This window comes from Hypanus sabinus, chromosome 21 (assembly GCF_030144855.1).
Source record: "Hypanus sabinus isolate sHypSab1 chromosome 21, sHypSab1.hap1, whole genome shotgun sequence".
Classification (NCBI taxonomy): Eukaryota; Metazoa; Chordata; class Chondrichthyes; order Myliobatiformes; family Dasyatidae; genus Hypanus; species Hypanus sabinus.
Genome location: NC_082726.1, coordinates 36,508,463 through 36,524,589, shown reverse-complemented (window position 1 = coordinate 36,524,589; position 16,127 = coordinate 36,508,463). Strand labels below are relative to the sequence as shown.

The window sequence follows — 16,127 nt, the reverse complement described above, 5'->3', positions numbered from 1 at the left end:
TAATATACATGTCAAAGTATCCATTTTCTTCTCAAATTTCACTTCTTAGCACAGGTAACATAGGAGTCACAGAGAACAAAAACAAACCCTTCGGTCCACCAGACCCATGCTGATCATTGTATTTTTCCAACACTATTCTCATTTGCCTGCATTCGACCTGTAGCCTTCTATGCCTGGCCAATTCACGTGCTTGACTAGTTAATTGGATGCAGCGAGAGTACTGTCTCATCACCTCCTCGGGCAATGCAGTCCAAATTCCAGCTACTCTATATGGGAAAAATTCCCCTTCAGGTCCCCCTCTAAATCTACCTCTCACTGTGCATCTTCTGTATGTCCTTTTCTTTTACACACCAACCACCAACCTCTCCCCTTCAATTTTATGCATTTCTTTCAGGTTACCCTCAGTTTCCTCTGTGGAAATGAACACAATCTCTCATTATCACTGAAGTCAGGTAACATCCTGATAAATCTCTTTTTACATTCTCTCCAATGTAATGGCACTCCTCCTATAGCGTGGCAACAAGAACTGTGCAAAATACTATATTAATACACAAGGTGAATAGCTGGTAACAGTGGTAAGCATTGCAGAAAATTTCAATTCAAAGTTTCAATTTGAAAAAAAATTATTTTAATTTTCATATTCACAATATTGAATGAAAAAATATGCTATTGTGGCAATGTCATAAATATTTGTGCAGACAAGGCAGCATTTATGCATTTGAGACAGAATGACTGGATTCCTTGCACAATTTTAAAAAAGCCCCTTACATTGTTGTCACAGAAATAACCAGAATGTTTTCAGATGCTTAATTGATGGCTATTTTGTCTATTGTTTAATTCCTTGAGGTTATTTGGGACAACAATAGGTAATAAAGTCTAATCTCTCATTGCAAAGTGAGTGCAAAGAATTTGAACTCAAAATGTCCTGGCATTTGCAAAGTATTCTACAGAGTATGAATTTGTTTAATAGTCAGCTTATTGCTGTAGTGCCAGTTTTAGGGTTCCATAATTGAAGCTGACAGCCAAATATCTGCATTAACAATAGCACAATGATTCCTGAAAACAGACATACCAAATCCACCATCACGACAATGGTGAGGCTGAATTCCACCAGTATAATGTGGCACTAGTTTTAACCAGCTGATGTAAATTCACAATTTAGTATAAAGTTTAACGAATACAAAAAGTTAATGCTTTTTGTTTTTAAAAAAAGTGTCCTTGTATTTTGCTCAAAGCTTTTCCAGATTATAAACAGACCTTAAAACTTATCCTGTCTCTCAAGTAAAATGTTTTGCTATAACCTTGGATTAAACCCTCCCCTGAGAGTTTGAGAGTAAGTTCATCCTATTTCCCCTTAAGTATATAGCAGATTGAAAAATCATAGCTGTGGATTTTGGATAAAGCCAATTTATTTGATAGTGCTTTTCCAAGTCAGATGCTGCAACAAGGGAATAAGAGAGCAATATTTAACAATATAGCACAGCTTCTCTGGGCATTTTCTAGCTATTTGTGGAAAGTGGCTACAAGGGAGAAGAATAATGAACTGTAGCTTGAAAGTCTATACAAGTATCTTGTGACTGCCTAATTGACCTTTAGGAAAGAAGTAGCTTATACCTTTCACAAGGCAAATACGAATCGGAAGCTTGCTGCCTGGACCCTGTCAACAGGTGTTGATTAGATTTTTTTATGAGATCTTAAATTTAGAAATGAACCAGATTCAACCCAGTTCAGTTCATTTACAAGTGGCGCACTATTTGTGCAATGCATTTCACAGAAAAGCTGAACTTTCAAAGACAGGCTTCACTAAATACCGCAAACATTAACACTTTCTTCGTATTCAACGATTTAAAACACTGAAGAAAAAAAGTAAACAATTCAAAACTCCAAGTATTCTCATCCTCAAATGTGAAACCCTGTCGTTGGTTGGCAGCTTATTCAGATGTTGAGCTTGTTGGCAATTGTCACAATAACTTTTAAAACTGGCATGAATGCAGAGATCTCACTGAAATTGCTGCTACTCACAACATGTGTGTGAACAGCCAGCGCTTGCTGGTAATTGCACCTCTCGATGTTCCGCACAATTTCATGTAGTCCACTTAAAATGTGTGGAGAGAGCTGGATATCAGAAAACAGAGAGATTAGTAATGCTTTGTGAATAGTGTTACAGCACAAACAGTTTCTCTACACATTTCATTCACAAAATAAATATAAACATCTTTTCAACACAAACTGCACTATTCATTGACCTCAGCTGTAACAGAAGAGAGAAATATTGTATGTGCTTCAGGTTCCAGATACAGGTCAGTTAGTGGAATTATAATGGAATCACAAATATAAATCCTCCTACAATGTGGACTTTAAAAAAACAATCGATGTGGTTCTTCAGCCCAAGAGTTGATTAATCTCCTATTTAAAGTGGACCGGATTGGTCACTGATATTATTTTTTAATGCTGGTTATATAATCTGTTAAATGTAAAAAGACCATTGTTATTATTGTGCAAATCATTACTATGATTTACGTGCATACGCATATGCATTAGTGCACTGAAGAATGAATGAAAAAGTAGTTTTATATTTTGCACTATTCAGTCTAGCTTATTAGTTCATTCAATTTTTAAGCCTATTTTGCATTAGCAGAATAGTGACGATGGCCAACTCATAACTACATTTGTGATACAGGTGTAGGAGGAGTTGCAGCAGGGAGGATAGTTTTTGACATGTTAATATGTAGCTACTGTCTTCTCTCCACATTTACCTATCCATTACATGTGAATGTTGTGCTGCACAGCACTGGATGGGGTTAAAATGGGATTTCTACGGTTGAAATGCCTGCCAACATTTATTGTCTCGTATGATATTATGGTGATGCAACAGAGAACAATATAGCCAAAGAAAATGGCTGTGTTATCTGGATGCTTATGTTCTAGTCTAGATTTCACATGCAAATCATAAGCAGCTCTTCCTCCCACCCCTCAGAGAGAGTAAAAGTTGTGTAAAAATAACATCTGGCAACAAAGCATTTTTAATACACTTTGCATTCAATGAAAAACATTATGCAAATTGAATCAGACATTTTACACTGTTGCATATTCCTTTAACTTCTTGAGCTAGTTTAACAATCGATTTCCCACATCGGATATCCCTTCTGATCACAGCAAGGTTGGTTATTCAGTTTAATTATAGGCAGCTGCTGTGTATGTTATGGGCCATCAGTTTCTCAGAGCAATTATTATAATTTCCCAACTGGCTTCCAAGAACAAAAGAACAGTAACTCTTTACAAAGAGTAACACAGTAATTGAGATGCATTATAATAGGTCTGGCAGTATCTGTGAAAGGAAATGGACAGTCAATATTTTGGATTGAGACCTTTCATCTGTACTGAAAAACTGTGGGGAAATTGCCAGTGTACAGAGATGGACAGAAGGGGTTGTACAAGTGCTGTAAGTGATAGGTGGATCTAAGTGAGAAGTAACAGACAGATGATGCAGGAAAGAATGGGAAGAGCAATAGTGCCTAGAAGGTGACTGACAGGTGGAGGCAATAAAGGGCTGATAGCAGAGGAAGATGGACTACAAGATCAAATAAGGGAAGAAGGATTGTACCTGTCATCAATCATTTCACTCCATTGATCATTAAATCACCTACAGCCCTTTGTTGCCTCCATCTATTATCTCCTAGGATTTCCATTCTTCCTTTCTTCACTTGCCATCACCTCTCCTTACTTGAAACAACCTAGGGCTTGCCAGCATTTGCTTCCCCCATTCCCCTTTCCCATTTATATTGGCTATCTCCCCTCTATTTTTTCAGTATAGACGAAGGGTTATGATCTGAAACATTGACCATGGATTCCCCTCCACAGGCACTGTCTGACCCACTGAATTCCTCCAGCATCATGCTTGTTGATCGAGATTCCAGCATATGGGCTCTCTAAAGTACTGCAGTTACTAAATATCTGAAATAGAAATGGCTGGAAACATTCAGAACGCCAAACAGCAACTGCACTTGAGTTTAATGATTCAGGCATCTGTTCACCTTTTATTGTCGAAAGATTTTGCCTGCCATGCTGAGCTAATTGCAATCACTACACCACATCAGTCATTTGTATTCACCTACACCTGTACTATATAAAAGCACATAATGAATTCTGGGTCACAGCTTTCAAACCTCCTTCTCCCTCATCCCAACTACCTACCACCAAGAATTAATCTCAAAACTATTCTTGTTTGTAATGAAAGAATCTCTTGTCTGGGAGCAACCAGAATAGGATAAACATTTATCCTCTGCTCCTTTCATTTCCATCTCTCTCATACATATGGATAACCAATTTAAAGGAAGCATTGACAATATTTGTAAAAAAAAGTCTCTTTTCACTGCTCACTTGTCTTAAAATAAATATTACGTTTTGGAGCCAAATCCCATCATATTTTGTGGAGTTTCTGCAAAAACATATGCATTCACCATGAATTTATATTAAAAGTATTCACACTTACAGCATGCTCTCTCAGTTTATCGTACAGGTAATCCAGTCGCTTTGCAGCATCATCCAGTTTCCTCTTAGTTTGCTAGAATAATTCAGAATTCAATGAATTAACATGGTTTGAAATGGAAATAAGTTCTCTAGAGCCCTGCCTATTCAAATCTCTGCCAAGAATAAGATAGTGCATAATGTATTTTTACACTTTGCCTCATGCATGTAAACGTATGAACAACAATGCACTACACACACTCCTTTGGTTACAGGATACCCTAGGTAGTATTATTTGTAATGCCTTGTGACACTACTACATTGGGTTAAGTGTTTCATTATGTGAATTGAAAATGTCAGGGTTAGGTGCAAGAAGCCTATTACCATGTCTGCAAAAAAACAGAGAGGAGAAAAGGTAAATGAGGAAATGACTGAGTGATGATAGGGTTTTAACAATAACCCCAAAGCAAACTACTGAAAATTTTTCCAGAGTGCTGGAACTCTGGGAAAAAAAACACAGAAATTCAGCACCCATGCTGAATTCGTCAATTTCATCAGCTTTGCCTCCAACTTCACTTGGTCCACTTCTGACACCTGCCTCCCCTTCCTCAATCGACAAACTGTCTATGATGTTTTTTAAAATAAACACATGGATTTCCATGGTTATCTTGACAATACATGTTCCCACCCTGTCTCTTGTAAAAATACTATTCCCTTTTCTCAGTACCTTTGTCTCCACTGCATCTGCTCCCAGGATGAGGCTTTCCTTTCCAGGACATCAGAGGTCCTCCTCCTTCCAAGAAAGGGGTTTCCTTTCCTCCACCAGTGATGCTACTATCATCTGCATCTCCTCCATTTCCCAGACATCCACGCTCACCCCTATCTTCTTGCTGCCTAACAGTGATAGAGTATCTCTTGTCCTTGCCTCCGCGTCCAACACATCATTGTTCTGCAACTCCCACCATCTCCAAAGGGATCCTACCCCCAAACACATCTTTACCTTCCCTCCACCCTTGTCCATTTGTCCCTCCTAGCTAACCTAGCTCCCAACACTTATCCCTTAAAGCGCCCAAAGTGTTACACCTGCCCATTCACCACCTCCTCCACCTCCATTCTGGGCCTGAAACAGTCCTTCCAGGTGAGTCAACACTTCACCTGTGAATCTGCTGGGGTCATCAATTGCATCCGGTGCTCATGATGCGGCCTCCTCTACATTGGTGAAACCTGTCGTAGATTGGGGGACAACTTCATTGAGCACATCTGCTCAATCTGCCAAAAGTGGATCTTCCCAGTGGCCAAAGATTTTAAGTTCGATTCCCATTCCCGTTTCGACATGTCAGTCCATGGCCGCCTCTTGTGTCATCATGAGATCACCCTCAGGGAGAAGCAGCAACACCTTATGTTCTGCTTGATTAGCCTCCAACCTGAAGGCATGAACATCGATTTCTCCCTCTGGTGAAAAAAATTCCTTCCTCCCCCTACTTCTATTCCTCACTTCATTCTGGTCTCTTACCTTGTCTCCCTTGATTATCATCTCCCCTTGTGCTCCTCCTCCTTCCCTTTCTCCTATGGTTCACTCTCCTCTCCTGTCAGATTCCTTCCTCTCCAGTCCTTTAACTTTTCCCATCCATCTGGTTTCATCTACCAACATCTAGCTATCCTTCTCCTCCCTCCCATCTTTTATCGCCCCTGGAATATCTCACTTCCTTTCCAGTCTTGAGGAAGGATCTTGGCCCAAAACGTCAACTGTTCATTTCCATGGATGCTGCCTGACCTGTTAAGTTTTTCCATTTTCTGTGTGTGTTGCTTTGGATTTCAAGCATTTGCAGAATTTCTAGTGTTTAACATTTTAGATCAATGATCTTTTACCTGAAAAGTTAATTCTACATCTCTACAAATAATAACAGCTGAAAAATTTGCGTGTCCCATTTCATTTTTGTATTTTATCAACTTTAAGACTGTGGGAGAAAAGAAATACAGGCTACAAAATAATTCAAAAACATGGAAGTTCTACAAATAAATTGTCCCGATTAGCCATGATTTGAAATTAGATGGAATGTAGGAAAAATGAAGCTTGTATGAGAACACACTTGGGAGTCTAAGAAAAATTCATAAAACTGTTGACCATATTTGATTGGAGAGAACAGGTATTAGAAGATCAAGAGTAATATATGGAGAAACTAATTTAGCAGAATTGTCTATCAAAATGATCTATAAAATCCTGACCAGCAACCAATGATAGACATGTTAGGCATTCAAGTAAGATTTATACTGAACAATAACAATACTGGATACTAAGCTTCTCGAGACACATTTTGCGAAGGTGATATGAGATTTCCATGTGGATAGATTCAGCAAGACCAACAATGTCATTGGACAGAGAATATTGTTGGTGGTTAAAGACTTAAGCATTTGCTCAGATTAGCATGATGTTGAAATTGCCTTTGTGGAATGAGTATAAATTTTATTTGCATCCCACTGAAAGGTATGAAAATGTATTTGCTTAAATTTAACAACTTCATGCAAGAGAAAGAAGAGATGTGGTAACTAAAGAAAAGTTAAAGAATACAATCAAGCATGAAGAACATTGTGAATGAGGATGGAGAGTGAATGTAAAATGTTAATGACATGAAGGGCAAGTTGGAAAGCAGAATAGTTCTGGCATAAGACATATCAGCAGAATTAGACCATTCAGCCCAATGAGTCTGCTCCGCCATTCCATCAAGGCTGATTTATGATCCCTCTTAACCCCACTCTTCTGTATTCTCCCTTGGACCTTTGATGCCCTTACTAGTCAAGAACGTATCAACCTCTGCTTTAAATATACCCAATGACTTGGCCTCCACACCCGTCTGTGGCAATGAATTCCATCCTATATCATAGATGAACAGTGTGAGACAATAATCCAGCTAGAGCGAAAACAATGCTATTGGAGATAACTGGGTAAAATCAAACATAGTAAAATCAGACGGCCAAAGGATAATTATATGGCTTTTGGATGAAGTGCATTAGTTACAATACACAAGACAATGCTGTTTCTGGGACATGAGGCGGACAAGTAAGTTTTTATTTCACTTTTCTAGCAGGCAATCAAGACTTGGTATACCATGAGATGAGAGTTTTGATATTTTGAAAACAGTGCTCATAACAATGAGCCAAAGAATCACACTAGCACAAAGCTTGATTACTGTTATAGTTCCCACAGTCATTTAGGAAAGGCAGACCACCTACACTGGTGTTAATTTTCTGGTAATATTTTCTGTTTTCATTAACGGCTTGTCCTCAAACCATTGCATGACTTCAGATAATGTGGATATTTATTTTTGGACAGTAAATAAACAGCATATTCAATCCTAAATGGAAGGTAACTGGCTGCAGAAAATAAGTGAAAGAATGTGTTATATTGACGTTATTTCTCAGAATAGTACCTCCATGTTTATACCACAATTATAACATTGACTTAGTTGAACCTTCAAAAGTTTAATGTTGGGGGTAAATTCTTCAATTTTAGAGGAAACTCAGCCTACAGCTAGCTCCAAATTGGTACTATTTGATTAGATATCCAGGATATAAAATGCCAAGAACAAGGTACGCAAAGAGTTTAAATCCTCTTTTAAGTAACCCCCTTTGTTCTTGTCCTGCTCAGTTACAAGGAATATGACAAACAGCTGATTTGCTTCAGATGAACAAAATTAAATCCTAGTCAGAATTTATGTCTGATAAAATCATCATTCAGCTGCAGAAAATCATCAGTGAAGCACTAATATTCAGTGTCCTTTCTCAAAATAATCCAGATTAAGCTCGAAACTCCAATCTTGAGTCAGACTGTTCAACACTTAACCCGATGAGTCATAGGGCACTCCTACCACCCAGAAAGGGGAAGCCTCAGTTTACAACAACTGAAAACTGCAATGAGATTTGCACATTAAAATTCAAAGGTCTTCATACTTAAATGTTGCGTCAAGTCTGTTCACTTACATTAACATTTGAAATGGGTGGAAGATTTACAAATGAGAAACTCTGTATGAGATTGTTAGAGCTGATAATTTACATGGTTGCAGGATACTATAGATGGGCACCCTCCAGTGGGAGGAATCATTAGCATAAAACTGCGTTAACTGGGCTGAGATGTGAGAAGTGTGATTTCTCAGTTTTTCTTAGAATTTAGAATTAATCCACCGATAGTGAAATTGAACCTGATGTCTTCAGAAACAAAGAAAGATATTTCAGAAAAAGTTCTAACGAAGGGTCTTGGCCCGAAACATCGACTGTTTACTCTTTTCCATAGATGCAGCCTGGCCTGCTCAGTTCCTCCAGCATTTTGTGTGTGCGCTAAGATATTTCAGGTTGAAATTTCCCTGTTTATGAGAAAAGACCGGGAACATGTTATCCACAATGACTATTGTATCAGGGCAAGTTCCCTCAATGTTCATATTAATCAAGACATGGAATACTATCCTAAGGCAGAAAATCACCTTTCACTGGTACTTTGTTGCAGCAGCATTGCACATTACAATTTCCTTACTGTGGAGAGTAATGGCATATTCCTGACAATTCAATTTTCTGTATGAATTATTTGAAGGAAGATAATCATGTTGAAAAATAAATCTTTTCAGATAAAAATTAAAGGTAAAGAAACTCAGTTTTTACAGTAAGGTTGAGGGAGGCATATAAAGAGAATACAAACTTTTCAGCTATAAACCTTGCAATGTCATTTCTACAATACAATATGTATTCCTTATCTGTTTTTAACTAAGGATAATTAGGGCAAATGAATCCATCAACTTTAGCAATGGAAATACCGAATAACTTACATTCCCATCTTTCACATCTGTTTTTCCACGGTAATTTGACTGATTTCATTGTGCCAGTGGTTTGCAGTCCCTACATCCCCTTCAAACACACACACATACACACACTACATATAAAACATTTTTATAATACAAAGGAATGCACTATAATCTACTTTTTTCAATAACAAGATTATAGCTCAGTGACATACAGGGTCAGCAGCAGCTAAAAGGCATCGTTGTACCAGCCCATCAAACGTGGTCTTCAATATCATGTGCTCTTCTGGAATTTGCTTTTTCACAATCTTCTCTGTGGGCAGCTGTTGTAGTGGCTGGAAACGAAGCACATCATTTAGGTCACTAATACAGAACCCAAAGACTGTAGGAATATGGCATTACAACCCATAGCAGTCCACAGCACATCAGAACTCAGCCCAGTAGGAAGGTACACAGGCAGAGACCGGCTGTGCAATTCATGGAATAAGTTGTCTGTAGAAGTGCTCTCTGGCATCAGCACAAAGGGTTACCATGCTAGGATCTCAATTTTTTTTTTTATCTACAAAATATTTCCAGCAGTGGCCATACTTGTCAGTTTAGCCCTGTTTTTACTTCCTACAACTACAAGGGCACAGTAGTTTCATGGTTATGTTGCTTGACCGCGATTCAGGCCAAGCTCAAACTTTACCATATATCAGGTAAATTGCATGTTGACTGGGTCACTAAAGAAAAGAAGATTACCATAGAAATTATTTGCACTGAAAGGACCACTGCAATTCTGCTTCAAACTACTAAAAAAGTATTGGAGCTAAAACAACCTGAAGAGACAAAAATACCTTTGAAATAATAATAAAATTCTCTACTAAGTCCCCCTCCTCAGAGGTTGATTATTTCTCTCTTTCCATTGATCAGTGAGCAAATTTAGAAAGGTCTTAATTTGTGTGAAGCAAAACAAATACTGACACTGTAAAAGTGATGAGCCACAGGAGGAAAGTACAGTCTTCACATGCCTTTTCACAATATCTAATTAGTCATTTACAATCATGTTACCCTTTTAAATTTATATATCTGACAACATATTGATAGCATTATTGTTTAGTACTGAACATAACCATATCCAAGACAAAGGAAAAATGACTGTTTTATGATGTGAGTTTTACAAGTTTGAAGAGGAGAAAAATCATGTAAGTAGAACAATTAGGGAGGCAACTTTAGACTGCAAGGTGAGATATTTCAAGCCACAGCCTCAAAGATGGGGTGAAGAATATGAGGAAGATGAGGCTCAAGTTGCAAGATGGTGAATGGACTATCAAAGTGATTGGGATAAAAGATTTAAACATGTATTAAATTCAAAGCTCTGGGAGCGAACAGAAGGTTAATGGATTAGCAAAGCCTTGAATTTGGATCAGACTAAAGCTGAGAAGTGAAGTTGAAGGCTGCCTATGAAAGGATTGTAAGCGGTAATCTTGCAAATGTCAAAAATATAGATTAGAGATGCAGTCGAAGGAGGCAGATTAAGGCAGATAGATGATGTTATAGAGGTGCAATAAGGCATTCTGAGATGGAGAGGAAGCTCAGTTCCAAGTCCAAAGGACACTAAAGCTGCAAATTTCCCTGTTCTATCTGAGGCAATGGCCAGGGAGGGCTAAAGATCATGGCTTTTAACCTTCCTAAAACATTTATAAATTAATGGAACTTATTCCACTACTTCCATATTGTTCTCCATTTTTACAGTTTTGTAGCCACCTGTCCCTCCCATGTACATTATACAATGTATTTTGATTCGGGGGTATATTGCTATTGTCACTACAAATCAATGTAGATATTGAATTACAGTACACAAGACTATGAGAGATCTGCTAGTGCATTACATTTTGCTGCAATAGATTACTTTTCCCAAGCAACTATTTTTCTTTTCATTTTTTCCTTTTACTGTAAAACATAGGAACTTTAATTTAAATTGGGTGGTACAGCATTACAGCTAATAGAGGCATTGTCTAGCTTTAACAGAGGCTTGGGTTTGATACCGAACTTAGGTACTGTCCATAGATCTGTGCATTCTCGCTGTGACTCCTTGGGTTTTTAAATATGTTACACAAGACACAGCACATACATTTTTAGTCTGTATAACTTTATAACAGTGCCAGACTACAAGAGTGTACTTTGACCCCTTAGCATTACTACTAGCACATAAATTATGTCATAAGTACAATATAGGCATAATGCAATTGCAAAAAACAAAACCAAAGACCTTCAGCAAAGAACACACCTGAAAGTTGCCCTCTTTTGGTGCCCCTGGAGGTCCTTGACTGGTTTCCTGAGAAGATAGGCCTTGGGGTCGGGCCTTTTGTGTATCCACAGAGAAATTTACAACAGGAGCTGTTATAGGAGCTGGAGGAGTGTAGTTGTCTTGAAGCTGAAAGATTACAAACAGCATGCTCTAAAGCAGAAGCTACCACAAAAAGGTTAACAAATATATCAAGTTAATTGTTCAGAAAGACCTAGATTGTGATTCTTCCTGCATTAACACATCTCTAGTTAATGCTACAAACCAATACAAGTTATCCTTCAAGATTTGAACATCAGCATATCAACTGGATTTTATAATATTCCCTATCATCTTTAAAATGCTTCATAAAACTAAACTTTATGACCAATCTTATGGCAATGTCTTTAATACAGTATTAAAGTATTGCACGGTTCATTACCTAAAATACTGCATGGTTCATTATCTACTTTTGTTTCACAATACTTATGAATTAACTTGGTAAATGTAAAATACCATATAAATGGAGCAGCTACTATTTTTGCCTTGGACTGTCCATGGGTGTTTCACTTTTATGAGCTTGAAATAACTTTGAGGTACTTTCATTTATTTAGCAATTCAAGATATGCGTACCTTTGCTCTATAAAGTGCAATTAAATCACAATTTGTATTAACTAAAATCTTCAGCAAACTATACTTTTTCATGTAATCATATTTTGTTCTTGTAAGTACTTCCACCCAAGTTTGCATTTTCCACTCTTTTATAGCTCATTCAAACATAAAATGGGACAGACAGCATTTCAAGGATCAAAGTTAAAAGTAAAATTTATTATAAAGTATATACATGTAACCAGGTACAACCCTGAGATTCTTTTTCTGCGGGCATACTTAGGAAATCTACAGAACAGTAACTGTAAACAGGATCAATGGACAACATACCGTGCTAATAAATAAATAGCAATAAATAATGAGCATGAAACAACAAGATTAAAAAGAGTCCCTAAATGAGTGTAGTTATCCCCTTTTGTTCAAGAGCCTTATGGTTGAGGGGTAGTAACCATCCTTGAACCTGGTTGTGCGAGTCCTGAGGCACTTGTACTTTCTACCTGATGGCAGCAGTGAGAAAAGAACTTGGCCTGGGTGGTGAGGATCTTTGATGATACTGCCAAAGTAAACTCTGCATGGTTGACATTTATTGCTGGCATTGCTTTTTACTGATGAGAACTGAAGAACTGTTTAGGTAGGTCCTTAATGATGGTTTCCAATTTATGATGGTCAAATTGCTAATTTGAACAACTATTCTGAGTTCATGCTAAATTTATTTTAAAATAAAGATAATTTAATCTAGTGAAGTATCCGTTTCTTTGATGTGAAAAGGTGAGAAATACAAGTACTTTTTGAATTATGTAACACTTGCACAAAAGGTAGATTCTGAAGGAGAACAAAGTTCCCTAAGCAATTAATGTTGAGAAATATTAATCACTTTACTTCAAAACTATTTACAGAGCAGTGACTGTGGCATGTTAAACTGAATCCATTACTGAACACATCTAACTTTTGAGTTCAGCACAATAACTAATTGGGTAAATAAGTCTTGTCATCTAGCTTGGAGCATTAACACTTCATTAATATACAAAACTCTATCGCTGGAATCTAAATCTAAATATAAATGATAAAGAATTTTCACACCAGAACTGATTCACACAGATCATTTACAAAGGAAGGAATCATTATTTTTAAATGCTCAGATCCTGATGTCCATCTATGTTTTTAAATGTATCACCACTTCAAAATTCAGTTTTCATAATGAAACATTCATAATACAAATGCCTTGTTCCAAGTGTACTTAAATCTATGAAAAATACTTAAAGTATATTGGATTATTGTGGCCATCTCAGGTTACATCACAGGATTCCAGCACTTGTTTAGAAACAGTTCCTGCAGAGTAGAAGTCAGAGAACGCTATAGCTGGGCAGTATGGCCTGCCTAAAGTACTCCAAGTCATATTGTTCCACTAATATCAATAATTTATATTCAGCGGACACCTAAAATGCAGTGAAATATCTCAAGATGCTTTGCAACACCATAATCAAACTAAAATTGACAGAATGCCATATAGGAGACATGGAGACAGATGATCAAAAGCCTGGTTAAGTCCTGGCTTTATTCATAGACTGCTGTTGACTAAGAAACACCTGCACGAACCATATTTTGATAAAAGAGCAATAGGAAAACAATTAAGCTAGTCATGTGTTTGTTTTTAAAAGCTGGGCCCAAAGTTTTGGTATTATAATCAAAACACATGAACTCAGATCACAATGTTAACTTCCGATAATTTAAAAAAAATTAAGTTCAGGATTAGAAAACTGCTGATCATAAATGAGAGAAACAATGCTCTCTGAGAATTAGAACACTCTTACCAAGGGAAGCTCTACAATAGAGTGAGTTAATGTGAAAATCATAACTGAATGATTTTAAAGCAAAATTGTTTAAAGGGAATGTTTTAAATGTTCTGCACTAAGAATCAGAAAAAATAATTCCCATTTACTAATTGTAATTATATCCTGGCCCTCAAAGGAGTGAAATATACCATTGAATCTGACACAAAATATTCAAAATAACAGTGGTACGGGCTGGTAACTCTTGACCCAGGTTCAATCCTGACCTCCAGAACTGGCTACGAGTTTGTATGTTCTCCCTATCATCACATGGGTTTTCTCGTCTCCTCCATGAGCCAAAAATGTACAGATTGGTATGTTAATTGGCCATACAGGGCAGAATCAAATTGGTTAGAACAGGATTAGTGTAAAAATAGGTGCTTGATGATCTCCACATACTCACTGAGCACAAAAGGCCTATTTCTGTGCTAGATCTCTCTATGATCCTGACATGTGTAGCAGTGCTCACACTACATGTGAGACTTATACAATAGGTGTAGTTAATGAATAATAGCAGTTTTAACTGAGCTGGAAAAGAAATTAGATAGATGAATTTGGAAAGAATTCATATCCAGTGTCATCATCTTTCACATTATTATACACAAAGCTCATCCACAAAGAGTGAAACACAGTGGAAACAATTCCACCAGTTCTAGCCCCTTATTCATTTCCAATTTCCCTTGTTTGCCCATTAACAATGCTTTCAGTCAACCAGCAAGAGGGCTCTGGAATACCGCTTAAGTATTTCAGTCCCTACAATCTCCCTTACTCCTCAAAATCGACGTTTTTAGTTATATATGTGTCCACAATGTACTGTAATAGTCAGTGTCATGTGGTTTGTTAAAATTTACCTTCACAGATGGAAAAATGCAGATTCAAGCTGTTACTACCAAAATAAATTGTGCATAATTATGCTGCAACTCAATGAAATTTCACTAACTTAAATCACAGTTCGTTTCTGATTTCACTTTGTCTTCTGTAGAAAATCTCAAAGTTATGCTTCATCATGGAGCATCAATAATGCACAAATCAATTTGAAAATTCTTCCAAAGAATGTCTTTATTTGTGTGGAAAGGATGATGATGCAAGTGATCCTAATGGAGAATTGTACAGACGTGAGATCCTAGGAAAATCTTGTGGCAATGTTTTGAGTCTTTTTATAGATCACTTCCTTTGATTTTGACTTTACTTCTGCATCATATCAGAATATCAACTTTGTGAGATTTATGAGATCTTCATTTTCCATGAATACATTTGAAATTAGCCATACCAATATCTACCATTTAAAGGATTAACATCACTGGCAAATGCTAACACAACTAAAGTAATTATAAATGACGCAGGCGAACTGAACTACAGGCACATCACGACAAACTGAAATTGCAGTTAATGGTTCCATGAATCCACAGCTAAAAGGATTTTCAGATTAACCCTCTAAGCTCATCATGTCCAGAAGAGGTCACTCTGCTGAACTGTAAAATCCACTGGAGGAAAGTGATTACAATCACAGCAAAATAGATGACATCTTTCTCCTTCAAAACAGCTAAATAACTTCAAGTAGGGCTAACAAACACTTGGATATTCAGTCGTGTTTCTCATGTTGAATGAATACAATCAGCACTTAAAAGTAATCCTGATCAATTTGGGTTTGCAAATTTGCTTTAATTGAGTAAAATGGGTTCATTTTCTCGTGCTATCTACAGGGAAGAAGGAAGAAGGATTAAGGTAAGGGATTACTGCAGACATTTTAAAAAAAGGATACCTCCTACTTTGACTGGTATTATATTGAGGTACAAACGAACAGCCCTAATTCACATGACTAGTCCTTCTCTCGCACCATTTCTAATCCCTTCCTTGGATCATTCTCTTGATTCTTCACCCAATGAAGTAGATATACTTGACAATAACATCCAATCAAAACAGACTGGAAGCTTTAAAGACTTAAAACAACTTCCTTGGGGATCTGACTATACTACAGATGTTTTTTTTACAAACTCCTTTTCCCCATAAAACCATTTGGAATTCTGAGCACAAGAGATTCTGCAGAAGGTCTCAGCCCAAAACATCAAATGGAATTTTGCCCTTCAACTTTTACTAAAAACTGGTTTGGGCATGAACATGGTTTAAAAAAACTTAATAGCCTTGATTTTCTAGCATTACATAGATAGA

At 37.1% G+C, this 16,127-nt stretch overlaps 1 protein-coding gene across 1 annotated transcript in view; it reads right to left on the bottom strand.

Moving 5' to 3' along the window:
- Nucleotides 1–611: 611 nt before the first annotated feature.
- sec31b (SEC31 homolog B, COPII coat complex component) overlaps nt 612–16,127 on the bottom strand; it is a 95,654-nt gene continuing 80,138 nt past the window's right edge. Inside the window, exons 23-26 of the mRNA XM_059946344.1 lie at nt 11,524–11,670; nt 9,470–9,589; nt 4,493–4,564; nt 612–2,115 (exon numbers count right to left, since the gene is read on the bottom strand). Coding sequence (XP_059802327.1) covers nt 1,936–2,115; nt 4,493–4,564; nt 9,470–9,589; nt 11,524–11,670 — 519 coding nt within the window. The 3' untranslated portion in view covers nt 612–1,935. The remainder of the gene's footprint in view (nt 2,116–4,492; nt 4,565–9,469; nt 9,590–11,523; nt 11,671–16,127) is intronic.